Genomic DNA, 15,610 nt, shown 5'->3' with positions numbered 1-15,610 from the left:
GCTCCCGGTAGTCAAGGTTGTTAGACTGGAATCTGCCCCACCTCCCGTAGAACCAGCGAAATCATCCAATAGGGAGCTCAGAAACCGAGTGGGGTGATTCGACGTCATAGCGCTGAATTTAACATTACATCATGTGCTGCTGTCCTACAGAAATGAGTGAGCATGCGATGTATGCCTCATGTTAAAATCTTTCACGCTATGCTTATTTCCTCTCGATGTCAACATATGCTTAAAATGATTGATTTTCATTAAAAGTAAATCTGTGCCAGCAACACAGGACTAATTATAAAACTGTGGAAGTAGGTCAATGCCCTGCTGTTGCACTGCTAAGTTGACAGCAGTTGAGTTAAACAACAATGAAGCCCTCTATTGTTGGGTTTGGTGTTAAGCATCTACCCTTAATTTTTGCACAGTAGACATTCTTTATACCTCTTACAGCTTTAGCAAGATATTCCTTCAGACTATCAACTTAATTCTGAGAATCTATCTAAATGTAGGGTAATGGCAAGAGGCCTTCACACATCAACTCTGCAAAAATGATCATTTACCTTTAATTTGAGTGGGTAAATAAGATGATTTGCCAATGGGATGAGTATTTAAACTCTTTAAATAAGATAATTAGATAATAAACACTGGAAATCAGACAATAATGGTTTTTTTCCTATTTTAAATGTTATATGTTCAAGAGTCGTACTTACCTCTTCAAATAAAAAATCCACTTATTTTAAGAAATCTGACTTTAGATTTCAGTTGTTTGCAGTGCGATACTTGTAGCTCATCACTAAAATAGTTAAAATGCAAACCGAAACATGAAAAAGCTGGTCAGCCATACCAGACTGGCTGTATTATATTAATGTAAATAATGGCTTCTCAAATAAGTCTGATTTTTTTTTTCTAAACTCACCCTACTTTGACAAAGTTTTAATTTATTAATTTTAAGATGTCTCTCTCATTTACTAAAAGAAACCCAAATAATATTAATCCCTTTGTCTTAACCAGCCACCCACACATAGACCATTCAGCTTACTTTACTTTAATTCAGCTTACTTTAATTTAATATCTGGTGCTAGGTAGGTTTAGACTTATTTAGGTATAAGAGGGGGAAAAAAAATCTTTTTTTTTTTTTTTTTTTAAATAAAGCTTGATACACACCCACACACTTGTTCTGCTATATATTGTGAGGACCATGTGTTGACTCCCATTGACTTCCGGTCATTTTCAACCCTTTTTATGCCCTAACCCTAAATTTAACCCTTACCAATGTGCACCTCATCCTAACCCAATTGACACCTTAATCCTAAACCTAACCATTAGCAAAATATCTTGTGAGGAACACTAAAAAGTCCTCACTTTACAACAACTGGTCCTCATTGTGATGAAATTGGGAAAATGGTCCAGAAACTTACACACACACACACACACACAGAAAATGTGACACATTTTCAGTCTTTTTTAAATCTTATCAATTGGAAACAGTCTAAGGTACTAGAGTGATTCCGTTTCTTTTGTATTGTACTGTATGTGTAAACAGGATTAATTTAATACTGTATATCCAGGAGCCAAATGGTAAAAGTTTAGCTATTAAACCACAGGAGGGAGAATTGACTAACCAGCACAGTTCAAGATAACGCTAGGTTACATCAGGATTAAGCCGCAGGGAACTGTTGCTAAAGAAAAAGAGAGAGAAAAAGAACAGAGTAATGAGGTAGCAGTCACACATTACCAGTGTTTTATTGGGCAGTCAGACACGTGCATAGGGTCAAATACAAATCTGATCATAAGTAATGGCAAGGTGCAGCCAAAGAGATGTTGAACACCTGAGATGTCTAAACTTTGACTACATATTGTGTTTTATGACGTTAAAGTTCCAAAATATAGACAGCTAAGACATCTGTGAAAAATGTTCTGAACTTCAAAGAAAGTAGTACAAAAAAAATGTACTGTTATAGACCCAAAGACATGTAACAAACAAATACTGAAAATAGACGTATCATCTTAAATAACCTCTAATAGCTTTCTCAGTATTTGTCATTGTACAACCTGCATGGAAAGCAATCTCAAAGCAAAACATTAACCCACCATCTCATTAAGTAGTTGCATCAATACAGCAATAATTAAATCAGTTTATTTATATAGGGCCAATTCACAACACAAATCATTTAGCATTAATACCAAATAAATCCCCATATTACATTTGAACTATGTTTCAAATATTACAAGAATAATCAGGGGGAAAAAAATATTTTTTGAGACTTTGTTGGTGGACAAAAAAAATGCTCTATAATAGGAGCTTCCTAATAACCTTACATTGCACCTAGCTGGGGGTCAGGCAATACTTTGATAAATAAATAAAAGAAAAATAGATTAATTAAAGATTGGACTTTGTTTTGGCAGGTTTTTTTTTCCATCTACACTGGAGCTAAACTGAGGATGGCGCCCACCACTGAACACACTTGACAATATAGTGTAAAATAAAAAAACTATAAAAATAAAGCAGAAAATTAAAAAAAGGGACTATATAAGGGTGTTATGACCTGTATATTTATATTATAAATGATATAAGGATCTATGTTTTTTTAATTCTGCATCTCTGTCATCTCAATACTTGTAAAAACAAATGTTGCTTTTGTCCAAGTGATTGACGTATATTGTTTTTTTTAACCTAAACTTGATATACTAAATAAACCTAAACAAGCACTGCAGTGATGAAAAAAAGAAGTGTGCAAAGTGAAGTCATTCTTAATTCTTATTTTCTCTTCAAAAATATGAATTCTAAAAACACAAAAGACAAAAAAATAGATATTTTTTTTGCAAATTGCACATACATTAATGCGTTTAAAAAAAATATATACATATACTAGTGGTCCATGCATGTTTTGGTAATTGAATCTCAGAGATAAATAATAGAAAATAAGTGTCTACTATCCTTTGTTTAAAAAAATAATTATTATTAAGGTCTCATTTTCTACTCTTAGTCAATAACTGATGAACGGGAATTAAACTTGGAATGATTTTCTTTTCATTATTAAAATATTATTAATCACTAGCAAAGATAATTTTTCATGTCCCGGACTATGAGAGGAGGCTTTGTCCATGCACTAAAAAAATGTTTAGTACAAATTCAGATGAGCAAGACATACAAACCCACCATTTGTTTTTCTGAAATAAAATCTATATGAAAAGAAGTCTGGTGATTCATTTTAAACTTTGAGGAAAATGACTTACTATTCTATTCTTATCAATGAAGATGGTTTATTTTATTTTAAAATATTTGAGTCTGGGGCCAGTTTATAGCACGTTTTGGAACGGTCCCTGCTTCAGCACACCTGGTTCCCATTAATGACTAATTACAGCAATTACCTGAACCAGGTGGTGTAAAAGCAGAGACTCATCTGAAAACACCCAGTAGACCAGCTCTCACGGACTGCAGTTAACATTTCCGAACTGTAGGAGGCGCTATTTCTGGCGTATCATCTAAATATGTCCTGTGTATTTTTGCACTATAAATATGGAATGTAAATAAATTAGCATATATCTCAAATTATGATGAGTTAAAGCAAATATACACGTAAACTATATCCCACTTTTTCTACAGATTTTGAGGCTGATGCCAAAAAAAAGGGTTTTTATCAAATAAAATAAAATCTGAGTTATTTCTTCTCAATCACCAAAACATGCACTAACCTCAACAGAGCGCATTAGTCTAACATTTTATATATTATAATAAATAAATAAAGTCCTAGTTGCTCATTAAAGCCTTACTATTCTTTGGAATGACTAAAGGTGCTTGATGCTAATTGATGGTCCCAGTTCATGTTTAAGTTTCTTTTTTAAGATGCTTAAAGTATCAAATGGACATACTTCTTCCCTTTTGTGATTTGAGATGCATTAACATGTTTTAACTGACCACCATTAAACTTCCCTTTGGTTAGAGGTTTTCCAGAGGACTCCTCTATAGTAAGAAATCCCATCAAATCAGCTTTTTCTTTACTGTGTTATCGGTAAGCAGGCAAAAACAGGTTTTACAACCGCATCAATTAATACTGATATTAAAGGTTAAACCAGAATAAAGTGAATATTAGCCGATTAAAGAATTAAGTGAACCGCAACATAATACAGATCCAACCATTATAACAAATGCATAAATATGCAATTAGCTGAATGTAGTAAAAATAAAATATTCTAAATGTATGCTTTCATAAAAATTCAATGCATCAGCCTGCACTGTTAATTTTAATAGTAATAAACTACATTCTTCCACAAAATGAGACAGAGTTCGTAGTCTTCATTTAGTGGGATTGCTGCAAATGAGCTGCAAGCCTGCGAGTTCTACATCCCACATGAACTGATTTATACATCCATCTATCGCAAAACGGAACACAGCAGAGTGTGCAGTAAACACGTTTGACCTTAATGGGTTCAAGCAAGAGAAGAGCAAGGAGGTGGAGTTCACTTGCAACACCACTTCCATCCAGTTAGCAGTAAAGTGGAACTAGAAGAGATGATCTGGAGGGGAATTATCTAGGATGACCTTCCGGATTCCTGCTGCAGAAGCTAATTTTCGCTGGAAACAGTCTACAAGGCAAAGAGGGCATCCTCTGTCCGCTCAGCCTTCTTGCTGGAGCCGGTCGTGGGTCGAGCAGGTTGAGCAGGGTTAGCTCCGGGGGGAGATGGCAAAGTGTCTGCTGCCTTAGCGCGCTCCTCTAGGAACTTATCAAACTCTGAAAGAAAGAAATCAACTCATCTTTGACATATATTATCGCAAGGACATTTCACACACCACTCATGTTTTCAGGTATAAAAAAAATACAGTGCCTTGTAAAGGTCTGGAACTTTTCTATACAATTTTTTGAAATTACAACAATTAACTTTATTGCATTTTATTGGGATGTTATATTAATGCATGGTTTTGAAAATGTCTGGACAAATAAAATCTAACAGGTTACCATCCAGCTAAGATTGAATTGTGGTGAGAATAAAAGTCACATTAACCATCTGCCGCGATCTAAATGCTGAACATCGCTCTGAACATAAAAGTTGGCAAACATGGCGGTGGGAGCTTTTAAAAAGCAAGAGCAAGAAGGCTCTTCATTGTTAAATAGAAGCCTGATAAAAATGAAAACTAAAGAGTTTTGAAGGAACCTTTTCCACAAATTTGACAAAACTATGTATAACTTTGCAATTTCAAGTTCTATCTTGCTTGATTTGAAATATCTTTCAAATTAAATCCCAATAAAATACATTCAAGTTTGTAGTTGTTAGCATTAAAAAGATCTGAAGAAGTTCGAGAGGAATGAGAGGAATTTTAGAAGGCTAACCTTCACTGGTCACTCCCTCCTCAGCAGCATCTCCTTTCTATTTAAAAGAGAGAAGCAGTTGTAAGGAGAAAAACTTTAGCTAAACCATTAAGTTAGAAAATAAAAACTCGTTGTTCAGCTGCAAGTAAAATTCACAACACGAAGAATCTCAAATTCATGCAAACATTAGACAGCAAATAACCTTTCTGAGCCCCTTAACATCTTCCCCAAGCTCCAGTATTCAACCAGATTAGTAAGACAGACTTAAAGAATTACACCTAATAATTGTGGAATAAAACAGGCTTAAAGTGAGAAGAAAACTATTAAGTTTAAGGAAAATATGATTAGTAACATAAATTGGATGGATAAAAAAAAAAAAAAACAGTAGCAAAGAAAACAAGAAGAAAGGAGAAGGAAACAGGACAAAAAAAAGAAAATCAAGGTATTAAAAAGTCTCACCACATCAGCACAGAGCCACTCCTCTATGTCATCCATGACAGAGGACTGCGACACGGGGATCTATAGAACAACACCATGGACGAACCAAACGGTTGCACCAAGGCCATAAAAGTAAGAGACAAACAAACCCCAACAAAAAAAAAACAAAAAAAACACAGATGCAACACACAAACATCAAGAAGAAGAACCACCAAATAGACACAAATGATAAAAATAGACAAAAATAAAAAATAATTTTCTCAAAGGATAAAAATAGCTACTTTAAATATAATCATCAGCCAATTGGAGAGTCTACATATGAGAGCCCGTCTTCCAGTTTGCATATTACTCTTTTTGACTTCATTGTGCACGCATAGCTGAACAGCTGATGATGGATGTCACACAGCCGCAGTCCTTATTTCATATCATTAGTTAATCAGCAAGTAGTTTGAGCGGGATTCTGAGATTGATTGGATGCGGAAAGCTGAGAGCGCAGGGACGGTGAAATGACAGGGCAGGTGCACGGAGCGTGCATGCTCACAGGATGGGGCGCAGGGCGCGTCAGCATGGTGTACAGTTATGCTGCTGATGAAAGCCACGCCAGAGCGGACGGCGGTTTTATACATTTCTATCTATATGTTCCATGAGGGAGTTAATGAGGAATTTGCTGTACTGGGTACGTTTGGAAAAAAAAAATTCACAAGAGTGAGAGCAGAAATATATTAACCTCTGCTTTCTACCAGGAGAAAAAAAGTCTAATAACCGTATCTCCACTCACTCTGGTGCTTTGAAATAACATCAAAGTTTGGTTTTTAGCTCAACATCAACAGATCATCACAGACGGTGATGAATTTCTGACGCCGTACAAAAAGTTGGTAGTTTCCTTTTGTGAGCACAGTTTATGTAAGGTAGGAGCATATAGAAATACAGGTTGAGGGAGTTAGGCTATGAAGGCTGTTCAAAAAAAAAAGAAACTCATGCAAACAAAGAGAGGAGAAAATATTACAGAAAAGTGCAAAATAAGACACCTGTTTCTAATAAAAGTCAGCGATGCAACATTTCACACATAAAGTGAGATTAAACTACACTGCTCAAAAAATGAAAGGAACACTTTGAAAACACATCAGATCTCAATGGGAACAAATTCATGCTGATATTTACACTGATATGGACTGGGGGATGTTTTAGGAACGAAAGAATGCCATATCATTTGATAGAAATGAAAATGATCAACCTACAGAGGGCTGAATTCAAAGACACCCCAAAAATTACAGTGAAAAAATGATGCGGCAGGCTAGTTTATTTTGCTGAAATTTAATTTCAGCAACTCAAAATGGTATTCAGTAATTTGTATGGCCCCCACGTGTGTATGCACGCCTGACATCATCAGGGCATGCTCCTAATGAGACGACGGATGGCGCCCTGGGGTATCTCCTCCCAGATCTGGACCAGGGCATCACTGAGAACCTGGACAGTCTGAGGTGCAACTTAGTGGCGTCCAATGGATCGAAACATAATGTCCCACAGGTGTTCTATTGGATTTAGGTCAGGTGAGCGTGGGGGCCAATCAATCGTATCAATTCCTTCATCCTCCAGAAACTGCCTGCATACTCTCGTCACATGACGCTGGGCATTGTTGTGCACCAGGAGGAACCCAGGACCCACTGCACCAGCATAGGGTCTGACAATGGGAGCAAGGATTTCATCCCGATACTAGCCTGTATAGGTCTGTGCGTCCCTCCATGGATATGCCTCCCCAGACCATGCCTGACCCACCACTGGTCATGCTGAATGATGTTACAGGCAGCATAACGTTCTCCAAGGCTTCTCCAGACCCTTTCACGTCTGTCACATGTGCTCAGGGTGAACCTGCTCTCATCTGTGAAAAGCACTCGGTGCCAGTGGCGGACTTGCCAATTCTGGTGTTCTGTGGCAAATGCCAATTGAGCTCCACGGTCTCGGGCAGTGAGCACAGGGCCCACTAGAGGACGGCGGGCCCTCAGTCCACCCTTGTGAAGTCTGTTTCTGATTGTTTGGTCAGAGACATTCACACCAGTGGCCTGCTGGATGACATTTCGTAGAGCTCTGGCAGTGCTCCTCCTGCTCCTCCCTGCACAAAGGAGCAGATACCGGTCCTGCTGATGGGTTGTAGACCTTCTACTGCCCAGCTGAAACTGATTAACAACCCATCTGCTACTTACCTGACCAAATTAATATCCCAGAACTTTAATTAAATTGATGCTATACTCTGATCACAAAGTGTTCCTTTAATTTTTTGAGTAGTGTATATAAACAAACTTCTATGGTCTTTGTTAGTCATTTTATTGAGGTTATTTACTATGTGAAATGTGGAAGATATGAAAACAGAAAATACTCCCCACAACACAACAATGGTTTCGAAGCATTTTTCTGAACTTACTGACTTTAGTTTTTAATTGTGGCTGTAAGACAGGGCCTAATAGCCCACTCTAGACCTTTATACCTCAGTTTTCAGTTTCATAAAGAGTTTAGTCAACCTGTTTCTGTTACCGTGGTAACATTCTCCCTAGAGCTAACCAGGTCAGGAGCAAGTTTTGTATCCTATGTTTTCGCTCTCCTTAGAGCCAATGACATCGTTTTATTTCCTGATTTAGTCAGGAGATTTCTGATCCAAAGCAGCTGCAAACAGCCAATTAGTATTTACTGTGTGATGGAAGGCAGAATCAAAATGAGGAGGAACCCCATGAGATAATGCACAGGTCCTACCAGTTAGAACAACGATTTTAGACTTCATCTTCACCTACTGCCAGGTGATTGCACCACTGAAGCAGTAAACTACTTTTCTCCGTAATGTAACTTTGGTTACTTTTGGTTATTTTGGCAAGCCATTTTTATATTTATTAGTTTAACTGAATTTGTATTTGTAATATCTAAAAAAAAATGTACCTGTCAAAATGACAATTTCAAACAAAATGACTTTCTTCATATCTAAAATAAACATATTGGGTGTCTAAAATGAATTTTAGAATTTCAGATTCCTATTGTTAATGGTCAGCATTTGTATTATTTTGACCATGAAGAAAGGTATTTCAGATATAAATACATTTTCAGTCAAGCTTAAGAATGTCAAAATGGCCACTTATAATGTGTGAACATTTGTAGGTAAATAAAACTTAATTCTCAGTAGTACAATTTTGTTTTTCCCCTTCTGAAATTCAGTTTCTGCGGCACAAATGTAATTAAGAAAATCTGTTATTACTGATCTGACAATGAATGTGGTTTTGACCAGGAAGAGCCCTATTTTAGTGATCTACAAATTGAACAACAGAGAGGAGAGCGCTTTTAATACATCTAAACATTGCCTGCCATAACAAACTTCATATAAACCTGAGTATTAACTCAGGATGAATCTTCTCTTTTAAACACATCCTTAATTTTGTTTTTATTTCTGCTTTAAAATCTCTGGTTCCAGTGGGATAAAACAATGACTCGTTAAATCGGGGCACCACTAATAATGGCTTTTCAAAGTCGTTACTTGCGTGGTCAACTGAGTTAACCAGACTTACTCAGATTTGATTTAACTGACTCACAGCAGCTTTAATGATACCAAAAACTCAGCATTTCCAACCTCAGGCTGGATCAATTAAGAGCTGAATTAAGAGTTTACGGATGTAAAGGTTGGTGCACTGAATGGCTCTTTAGCGCCCCTTGTTGGCCTAGCAATGCACTAAGCAGCTACTAGGTCTGCTTTGCCTTGGGCCAGCTCTGTCCAGAATAGTTCTTGGATTTTTTACGAAATCTAATATTTAAAGATCTGATGACCCAAATTGTTCTTAGTTTTCCACATTGAAACTTTTTTTTTTTAAACATTGGAAAATATATTTACAGTTACACCATCTAAAACGTTATTCAAAATTGAAAATATGTCTTGCTGCCTTGGGGGAGTATGTCCACTTCTTTGGGTTTAGTGAGTGTTTGCTACAGGATAATGAAGCATTAAAACAAAACCATCAGACCCATTATAAGATCTATGTGGAAGTGGTTTTACAGTAACTAACCGTAATAAACATGGTGTGTAGTGCTCTGTCAAAAACAAATGTATAAAAGAGGTGGGCGAAATTAATCTCATCTTCAATGAAATATATTGATTGAATGAAATATATTTGACATATTTTAAATGGAAAGCATACTATATGAAAACTTTGTATGTAATAAAATAAAATATTGATTGATTCTCAGCTAATGCGACCGACAATATTAACAATATTTTATTTCTGTCGTAATTTTTCCCACCACTAGAACACATCTGTATTAAATATGAAAGTAAATGCTTAAGGACAATAAACACTGTTATTAGGGTTGGTTATGGATGTCAAACCAAAGTGTTGAGGTGAGGCTAATAAAAAAGCTGATGAAGGTAATGAATGAGGCTAGCGTAAATGCTGGTAAAAACAAAGGGAGGGCTAGGAGGACACACTGTGGATAGAGTCCTCACCATTCCTTGGGTAATAAGCCAGCTGTCTATGGGCAGCTCCTGATCTGCTGGGTTATCATCCCCTTTTACCCTCAGCTGAATCAACAACAGAATAAGACCTTACTCAAGAGAAGAAAGGCCCCGACCACAGCATAGCACACAGTCCAGAGAAAGAAGACAGAGGAGAAGTCAAAAGTGCAGGAGACAACTTTCATTCAAAGAAAATTAAAAACCAAAATAAAGGATGATTTTGAAAAAATAGGAATAAGGAAAACAAAGTGGGGAAAAAAGGAATTTCAATTCAATAAAAAAGTAAGTCATGAAACTCCAAATCTGAGTAGAACTGTTCAGAATGTGGAAACACACCAAGAGATAAGGACAGAAAAATCTGAATTTGGACAACAGACTATTAAGATATGTTTTTAGATCCAAATCTATCTTCGCAAATGACAAAAAGATTGAGATACACATCTTAACTTATAAAATAACATTGGTTTTAACCCGCTTTAGCCCACTTTCAACACTTCATTTAAACCTACTAACTTTCTTTCCTCAGCTAAACAAGGCTTCCTTTTTTTTCTTCTAACATTTGATCATTTACAGTAGCCAATAATAAACAGCAGGGAGCCACTAGAAAAACAAAACCTAAAATAAAGATTTTGTAGATCACACCCCGAATGCTCCCTACATGTTAAAGTTAACAGAAACTCCATGCTCCAATGTACTCACCCCACTTGTGTTTTGTTGTCTCACATCCAAAGCAGAGGCTAGGCCTCCCAGAGCGTGGGGTTCTTCATATTTTACGCTGCGCACCAAAGTGTGAAAACTAGTTAATGCTTATAAAAAAATTAGCAGAAAAATAGGAAACAAATATTGAAAAAAATAGGTGAGATAAATTCAGATTAGTATTATTCTAATCTCAGGAAATGGAAAAACAGACCTCTAACCTCTGGATAAGCAGCATTAGATTCCATTAGTATGTTATTGTATAAGGTAAACATTACAAAGCTGGAAAAAAATAATGAGGGAAAGAAGAGCAATACTATGCAATAATTCTCTTAAATTTTTCAGTGAACAGCTAAAGGGTTCAGAAAGATTTAGAGCAACATTATGCAAGCTCTTTAAGACCAACTTGATCCTCTGTGATTGCAGGGAAGGAAATGCTGAATATAACACAAACATGAGCCCCATCGTTATGCAAAGAGGAGCAAAGTAATGTTGCAGGCTGCTTTTTCAACTAGGAGATCAAAGCATAATTCAACCAGAGATATTGTAATGATATATATAGTGATTCTTCTCTGCGCTTTCTAGTTGATGCTCTGTCCTTTCCGATCCAAACCCATCCATTTAAAACAGATCTGGACATTGTATTTCTTTTTTTCTTTTGTAATTGAGCTAGCTTACTAAATGATTAGGGATCGAGTTATCTGTTATTCAAAAAATGATATGAAAACCTACTTTTTGCGTTGTTCAGCCAGTGAGCTGCTCCTGGTCTGGGCGAACATGTCAAAATCGTCCTTATTTGGGCCCGACAGAGAGGTGAGTGTACCGCTCACAGTGTCGGGGCCTACATCTGGATCAAGAGAAGAAGAAAGCTGATCTAAACATTGATCGCGTTTGTCTGTTCGGCACAAAATACTAACTTCCAACATAAAAAAAACTTTTGAAAACTGAGAAAAATGTGTAACTGGTCATGGAAGGAAAGAAACTCTAGTTTACTGTTTATATCATATGAAGATCTGCAGAAATGTTCAAGGTCTTATGGCAGCAGCCTCCAGACTTCAGTCAGTCTCCTTTTTAATGCATTTAAAAGGAGGTTAATGGAAACTCTTTTTACTTTAACCAATTATCAAAATGATAAGAGAAAAAAGACAAAAAAGGAATTAAGAAGCTCTAATTATGAAAGTAACGGGCTTTTTTCCTGTCCTGGATCTTTCAATCGATCAAAGATCCAAAAAAAAAGGAAAAAGCTAACACTTATCTCCCTACCAAGATTAGCGAGTGCAGTAGATAAGGAAGCTGTGGGGTTGTGAGTTGCTGACGCTGCGTCTCTCTGGGCGGAGCTGGATGGAGGGCTGGACGTAATTCTGGGTGTAACCACGGCGGGAGAGCCTGGCCCCAGGTCTATGAGGTTATCTTCTGTAGTCTCAGCTAACATCTGAGGGAAAAGATTGGAAAGATACATATTAAACCTAAATAAGCTTGAAGATGCCATGTTTAAGTTCAGGGAGAATGGAGCAGTCAATCATTGTTTAGAGCTTCAATTAATTAGGTTTTTTTCAAAAGTTAGATGATTAAAAGCAACATATTTGATCACACTGAAATCAGACCAGTTCATATATACATTGAAACAAGGTTTAATATATATATAGTAGGCTTTGTTAAGAATTAAGTAAAGTGCCTTTTAAAAGTACTCATTGTTTTGGAACGTTTATTTTCTATTTTGTTAGGATTAATGCAACAGATCAGCATGTATAATAAACTGGAAGAGAAATGGGACATGATACCATTTTTACCATCCCTGAAAAACAAGTCTAGAAAAAACTTTCACTGAAAGATATTTGCATTCTTTAGAAACAGCTTTAGTGAACATAGATCTTCAAATCTGGCCACAGACTCTCAATCAATGAATTAGCATCTGTTGACCCATTATCACCAGCTTTATATCTTGATGAGGTAAACATCCCTACAGCATGACGTTGCCATTACTGTTTGTTTAGATGGTTTGTTAAGACTATGAGAAAGTGTTCATACAGCAGACCTCACATGTCCAGTTTCAGATTTTAAAAGTGTTTCATGTTATATTTTGATTTCTTGTGTATTATATAACAACTGTGATGATAGTGTTTTGGATTCCCCCACCAAAAAATCTCTGTCATTGTTCCATAAAGTGCTACATATCATAATACAAAACACAATGTAATTTTTCTCTGTTGATGATACATACCCCGTTGTTTTGTGCAGCCCTGCCCAACCTGTACCTCTCATACCTGCGAGCGAAAGAGAATCATGTGAGTTTCACCTCCTGTTTTGTCTCTTATTTTAAACACCTGAAGTTTTTTGCAAAACGCAGAAGATGGTAGAGTACTGCACAATGCTTTTTGTTGTAAGGCTTATTTCGTAAAATGAAAACTATCATCAAAATGTTTAGTCACATTTGAAAGATGAAGAGTAAACTTTATCTCTCACCAAGCACATACACTCAGACTTTTAATCAACACACCTCTCATATCGAAGGAATATATTGTTGAGGTCGTCATTGACGTGCAGAAGCTCCTCAGTCACTTCCTCGTTGGACACACGACCTATTAGCTCAACCACTCTCTGCTGCATGGCGCGGCATGTTCTGTTAAGCTCCTGGATGGAGGGACATGAAGACAGATTGATGCAGGGAAGACAAAAGAGCTGTGAGAACCCTGCAGTGCAAAAAAAATTTAACCAAACAAAAAAAAAAAAAGACAAAGAAGCTCTCCTTTGCCGATTTTTACAGACATATATTCTTAAAGAAGATGAGGATATCTACACAACTTCATGATTCTGTAACAGTGTGGTTTTAAGTGGCAGCCGTTTTTGAGCAGTAAAGCCAAATCCATGGCGCTGACACAAATACCTGAGTGGATTTGGCCAGAGGACGTTAAATTCTACACAGATCCCTGTAACCCTGGCCGACTGCCACCTCAGGGAATATCACCTCCTTCTCTCTCTGTTACTGCTGATGGTGTGAAAAGTCGACACATCACACCCCCTGATGGACACCAGGTGTTACAACAACTCACTTTGGACGCTAAAACTGAAATAAATTTTGGCTTTTTGTCATTATTTCTACATTCTTTTTTTGTTTTATGTTGGGATTAAAGAGTGATCTGAGACTGTTAAAGACATTAACACAGATGAATAAACTAATCAACTCAGATCTCACCTGGAGGAGCTCCAAGTCAGAAGCATCTTCCTGACCAGGGACCAGTTCTGTAAGCATCTCTGACATGACTTTAATGTTTCCTCTCACAATGTCCAGCTCGCTCCGTAGCCGCGCAATCTATAAGCCCAAAAAAAAAATATAAAATCAGTAAATGGTCTCCAGTCTGATGGTAAAATCTGCTTTTATTTATCACTTGATTTCAAATCAACGTCTAAAATTCAGTTATGAAGCGAGTTATCACCTGTTCAGGAGTAACAGTGACGGGGCTGGGGATGTTGGAGGCCTGTGTGGTGGTGGGAGTGGACTGGCTGGGTTTAGGAGGACCCCCAGTTGAATTGTTAGGAGCGAGGTACTTCAACATAGCTGGGTCCACTTCAGGGGTACCCTATGGTTTGAAAGAAAACAGCACAGTTGTTTAACCAAATTCCTAAACTTTCATGCAGGAAAAGTTTTTATTCCTACCCTCTGTGGCGTGTGAATTGGAGACAAAGCATCCAGGTCTGCCATCGGAAACTCAACGCCTTTCCTCTTCAGCTCCTCGTAGATATGGACCACGCCGGTAAGATCAGGACTGCTCCTAAAGGCATCAGCCCAGGACTATAGGGTAAAATTCAATTAAACACTTTAACTGTCTAATTTAATTCTGACAATCAGTAAAAATTTTTAAAATAAACAAAACAACAATGAAATACAAGATGAACTCTTGCATTCTCCTTCAAAAATCGTCAACTCAACAAACAATTCTTTCCAAATGCTGATAATTAAATAGAAACCATCTGTATTCTTAGGTAACCTCGTAAAAAAAAAAAAAAAACAACACTAGAAGCTGTATTTAATCAACGGTCTTACTAAAACACATGAAAGATTTTGGCAGTAACACCAAAAAGTGTGAGAGGTGGCGTACAATTTACACCACAACACCGCTATGTTTTTATCTCGAAAGAGAAAAATGGAATGGATTCCTGTGAAAAAAACAACATAGCCATACAAACAGGGAAAAAAGGAAAGAAAGCTTTGTTACTTGTATTAGGGACAGCACTTTGTCCTGCACGATTGTGGGTGGGTTTGCTTTGGGGGAGATTATTTTGACCAGGACGCCGTCGATAAAATCTCTGTTGGCCACATGGACGTGAAACCTGTGACCACAGTTCTTTACACATGTCTCCAGAACCTGCAAAAACACACCAGTCACGCAGAAAAATGTTAACAAATAAAGTAACAAAGGAGAAAGGAAGGAATATATACAAGAAGCTGATCAGAGGCAGAATTAGTGTGCTGTTGCCCTCTGTTAAGGTTAACTCTCACTATTGGCTCCCCTTTTCTCAAAAAAAAAAAAAAAAAGGTTATCCTTGACATTTATATGGATCAAATAAATGAAAGTACAGTTATTAGAGTTTCTCAAGTTTTCCATGTAAAAATTCAAAACCTTTTTAGACCTAATTTGTCTTTTTTGTTGTCCTGTTGAAGGAAGGAAGGAAGGAAGGAAGGAAGGAAGGAAGGAAG

The 15,610-nt window shown here is 37.0% G+C and overlaps 1 protein-coding gene across 3 annotated transcripts in view; it reads right to left on the bottom strand.

Annotated features, from left to right (window-relative positions):
* Window positions 1-2,839: 2,839 nt before the first annotated feature.
* Window positions 2,840-15,610, bottom strand: part of tom1l2 (target of myb1 like 2 membrane trafficking protein) — a 20,421-nt gene continuing 7,650 nt past the window's right edge. Inside the window, exons 4-16 of one of the 3 annotated variants that reach the window (XM_015387495.1) lie at window positions 15,129-15,278; window positions 14,570-14,704; window positions 14,349-14,492; window positions 14,108-14,224; window positions 13,412-13,545; window positions 13,136-13,178; window positions 12,178-12,346; window positions 11,647-11,761; window positions 10,918-10,993; window positions 10,210-10,284; window positions 5,757-5,816; window positions 5,319-5,355; window positions 2,840-4,721 (exon numbers count right to left, since the gene is read on the bottom strand). In XM_015387495.1, coding sequence (XP_015242981.1) covers window positions 4,576-4,721; window positions 5,319-5,355; window positions 5,757-5,816; window positions 10,210-10,284; window positions 10,918-10,993; window positions 11,647-11,761; window positions 12,178-12,346; window positions 13,136-13,178; window positions 13,412-13,545; window positions 14,108-14,224; window positions 14,349-14,492; window positions 14,570-14,704; window positions 15,129-15,278 — 1,401 coding nt within the window. In that variant the 3' untranslated portion in view covers window positions 2,840-4,575. The remainder of the gene's footprint in view (window positions 4,722-5,318; window positions 5,356-5,756; window positions 5,817-10,209; window positions 10,285-10,917; window positions 10,994-11,646; window positions 11,762-12,177; window positions 12,347-13,135; window positions 13,179-13,411; window positions 13,546-14,107; window positions 14,225-14,348; window positions 14,493-14,569; window positions 14,705-15,128; window positions 15,279-15,610) is intronic. The other 2 variants (XM_015387496.1, XM_015387497.1) reach the window with 2 other exon arrangements.

This window comes from Cyprinodon variegatus, unplaced genomic scaffold, assembly GCF_000732505.1.
Source record: "Cyprinodon variegatus isolate N-32 unplaced genomic scaffold, C_variegatus-1.0 Scaffold396, whole genome shotgun sequence".
In the NCBI taxonomy this organism is placed as follows: Eukaryota; Metazoa; Chordata; class Actinopteri; order Cyprinodontiformes; family Cyprinodontidae; genus Cyprinodon; species Cyprinodon variegatus.
This window is presented reverse-complemented; position numbering and strand designations above follow the sequence as displayed.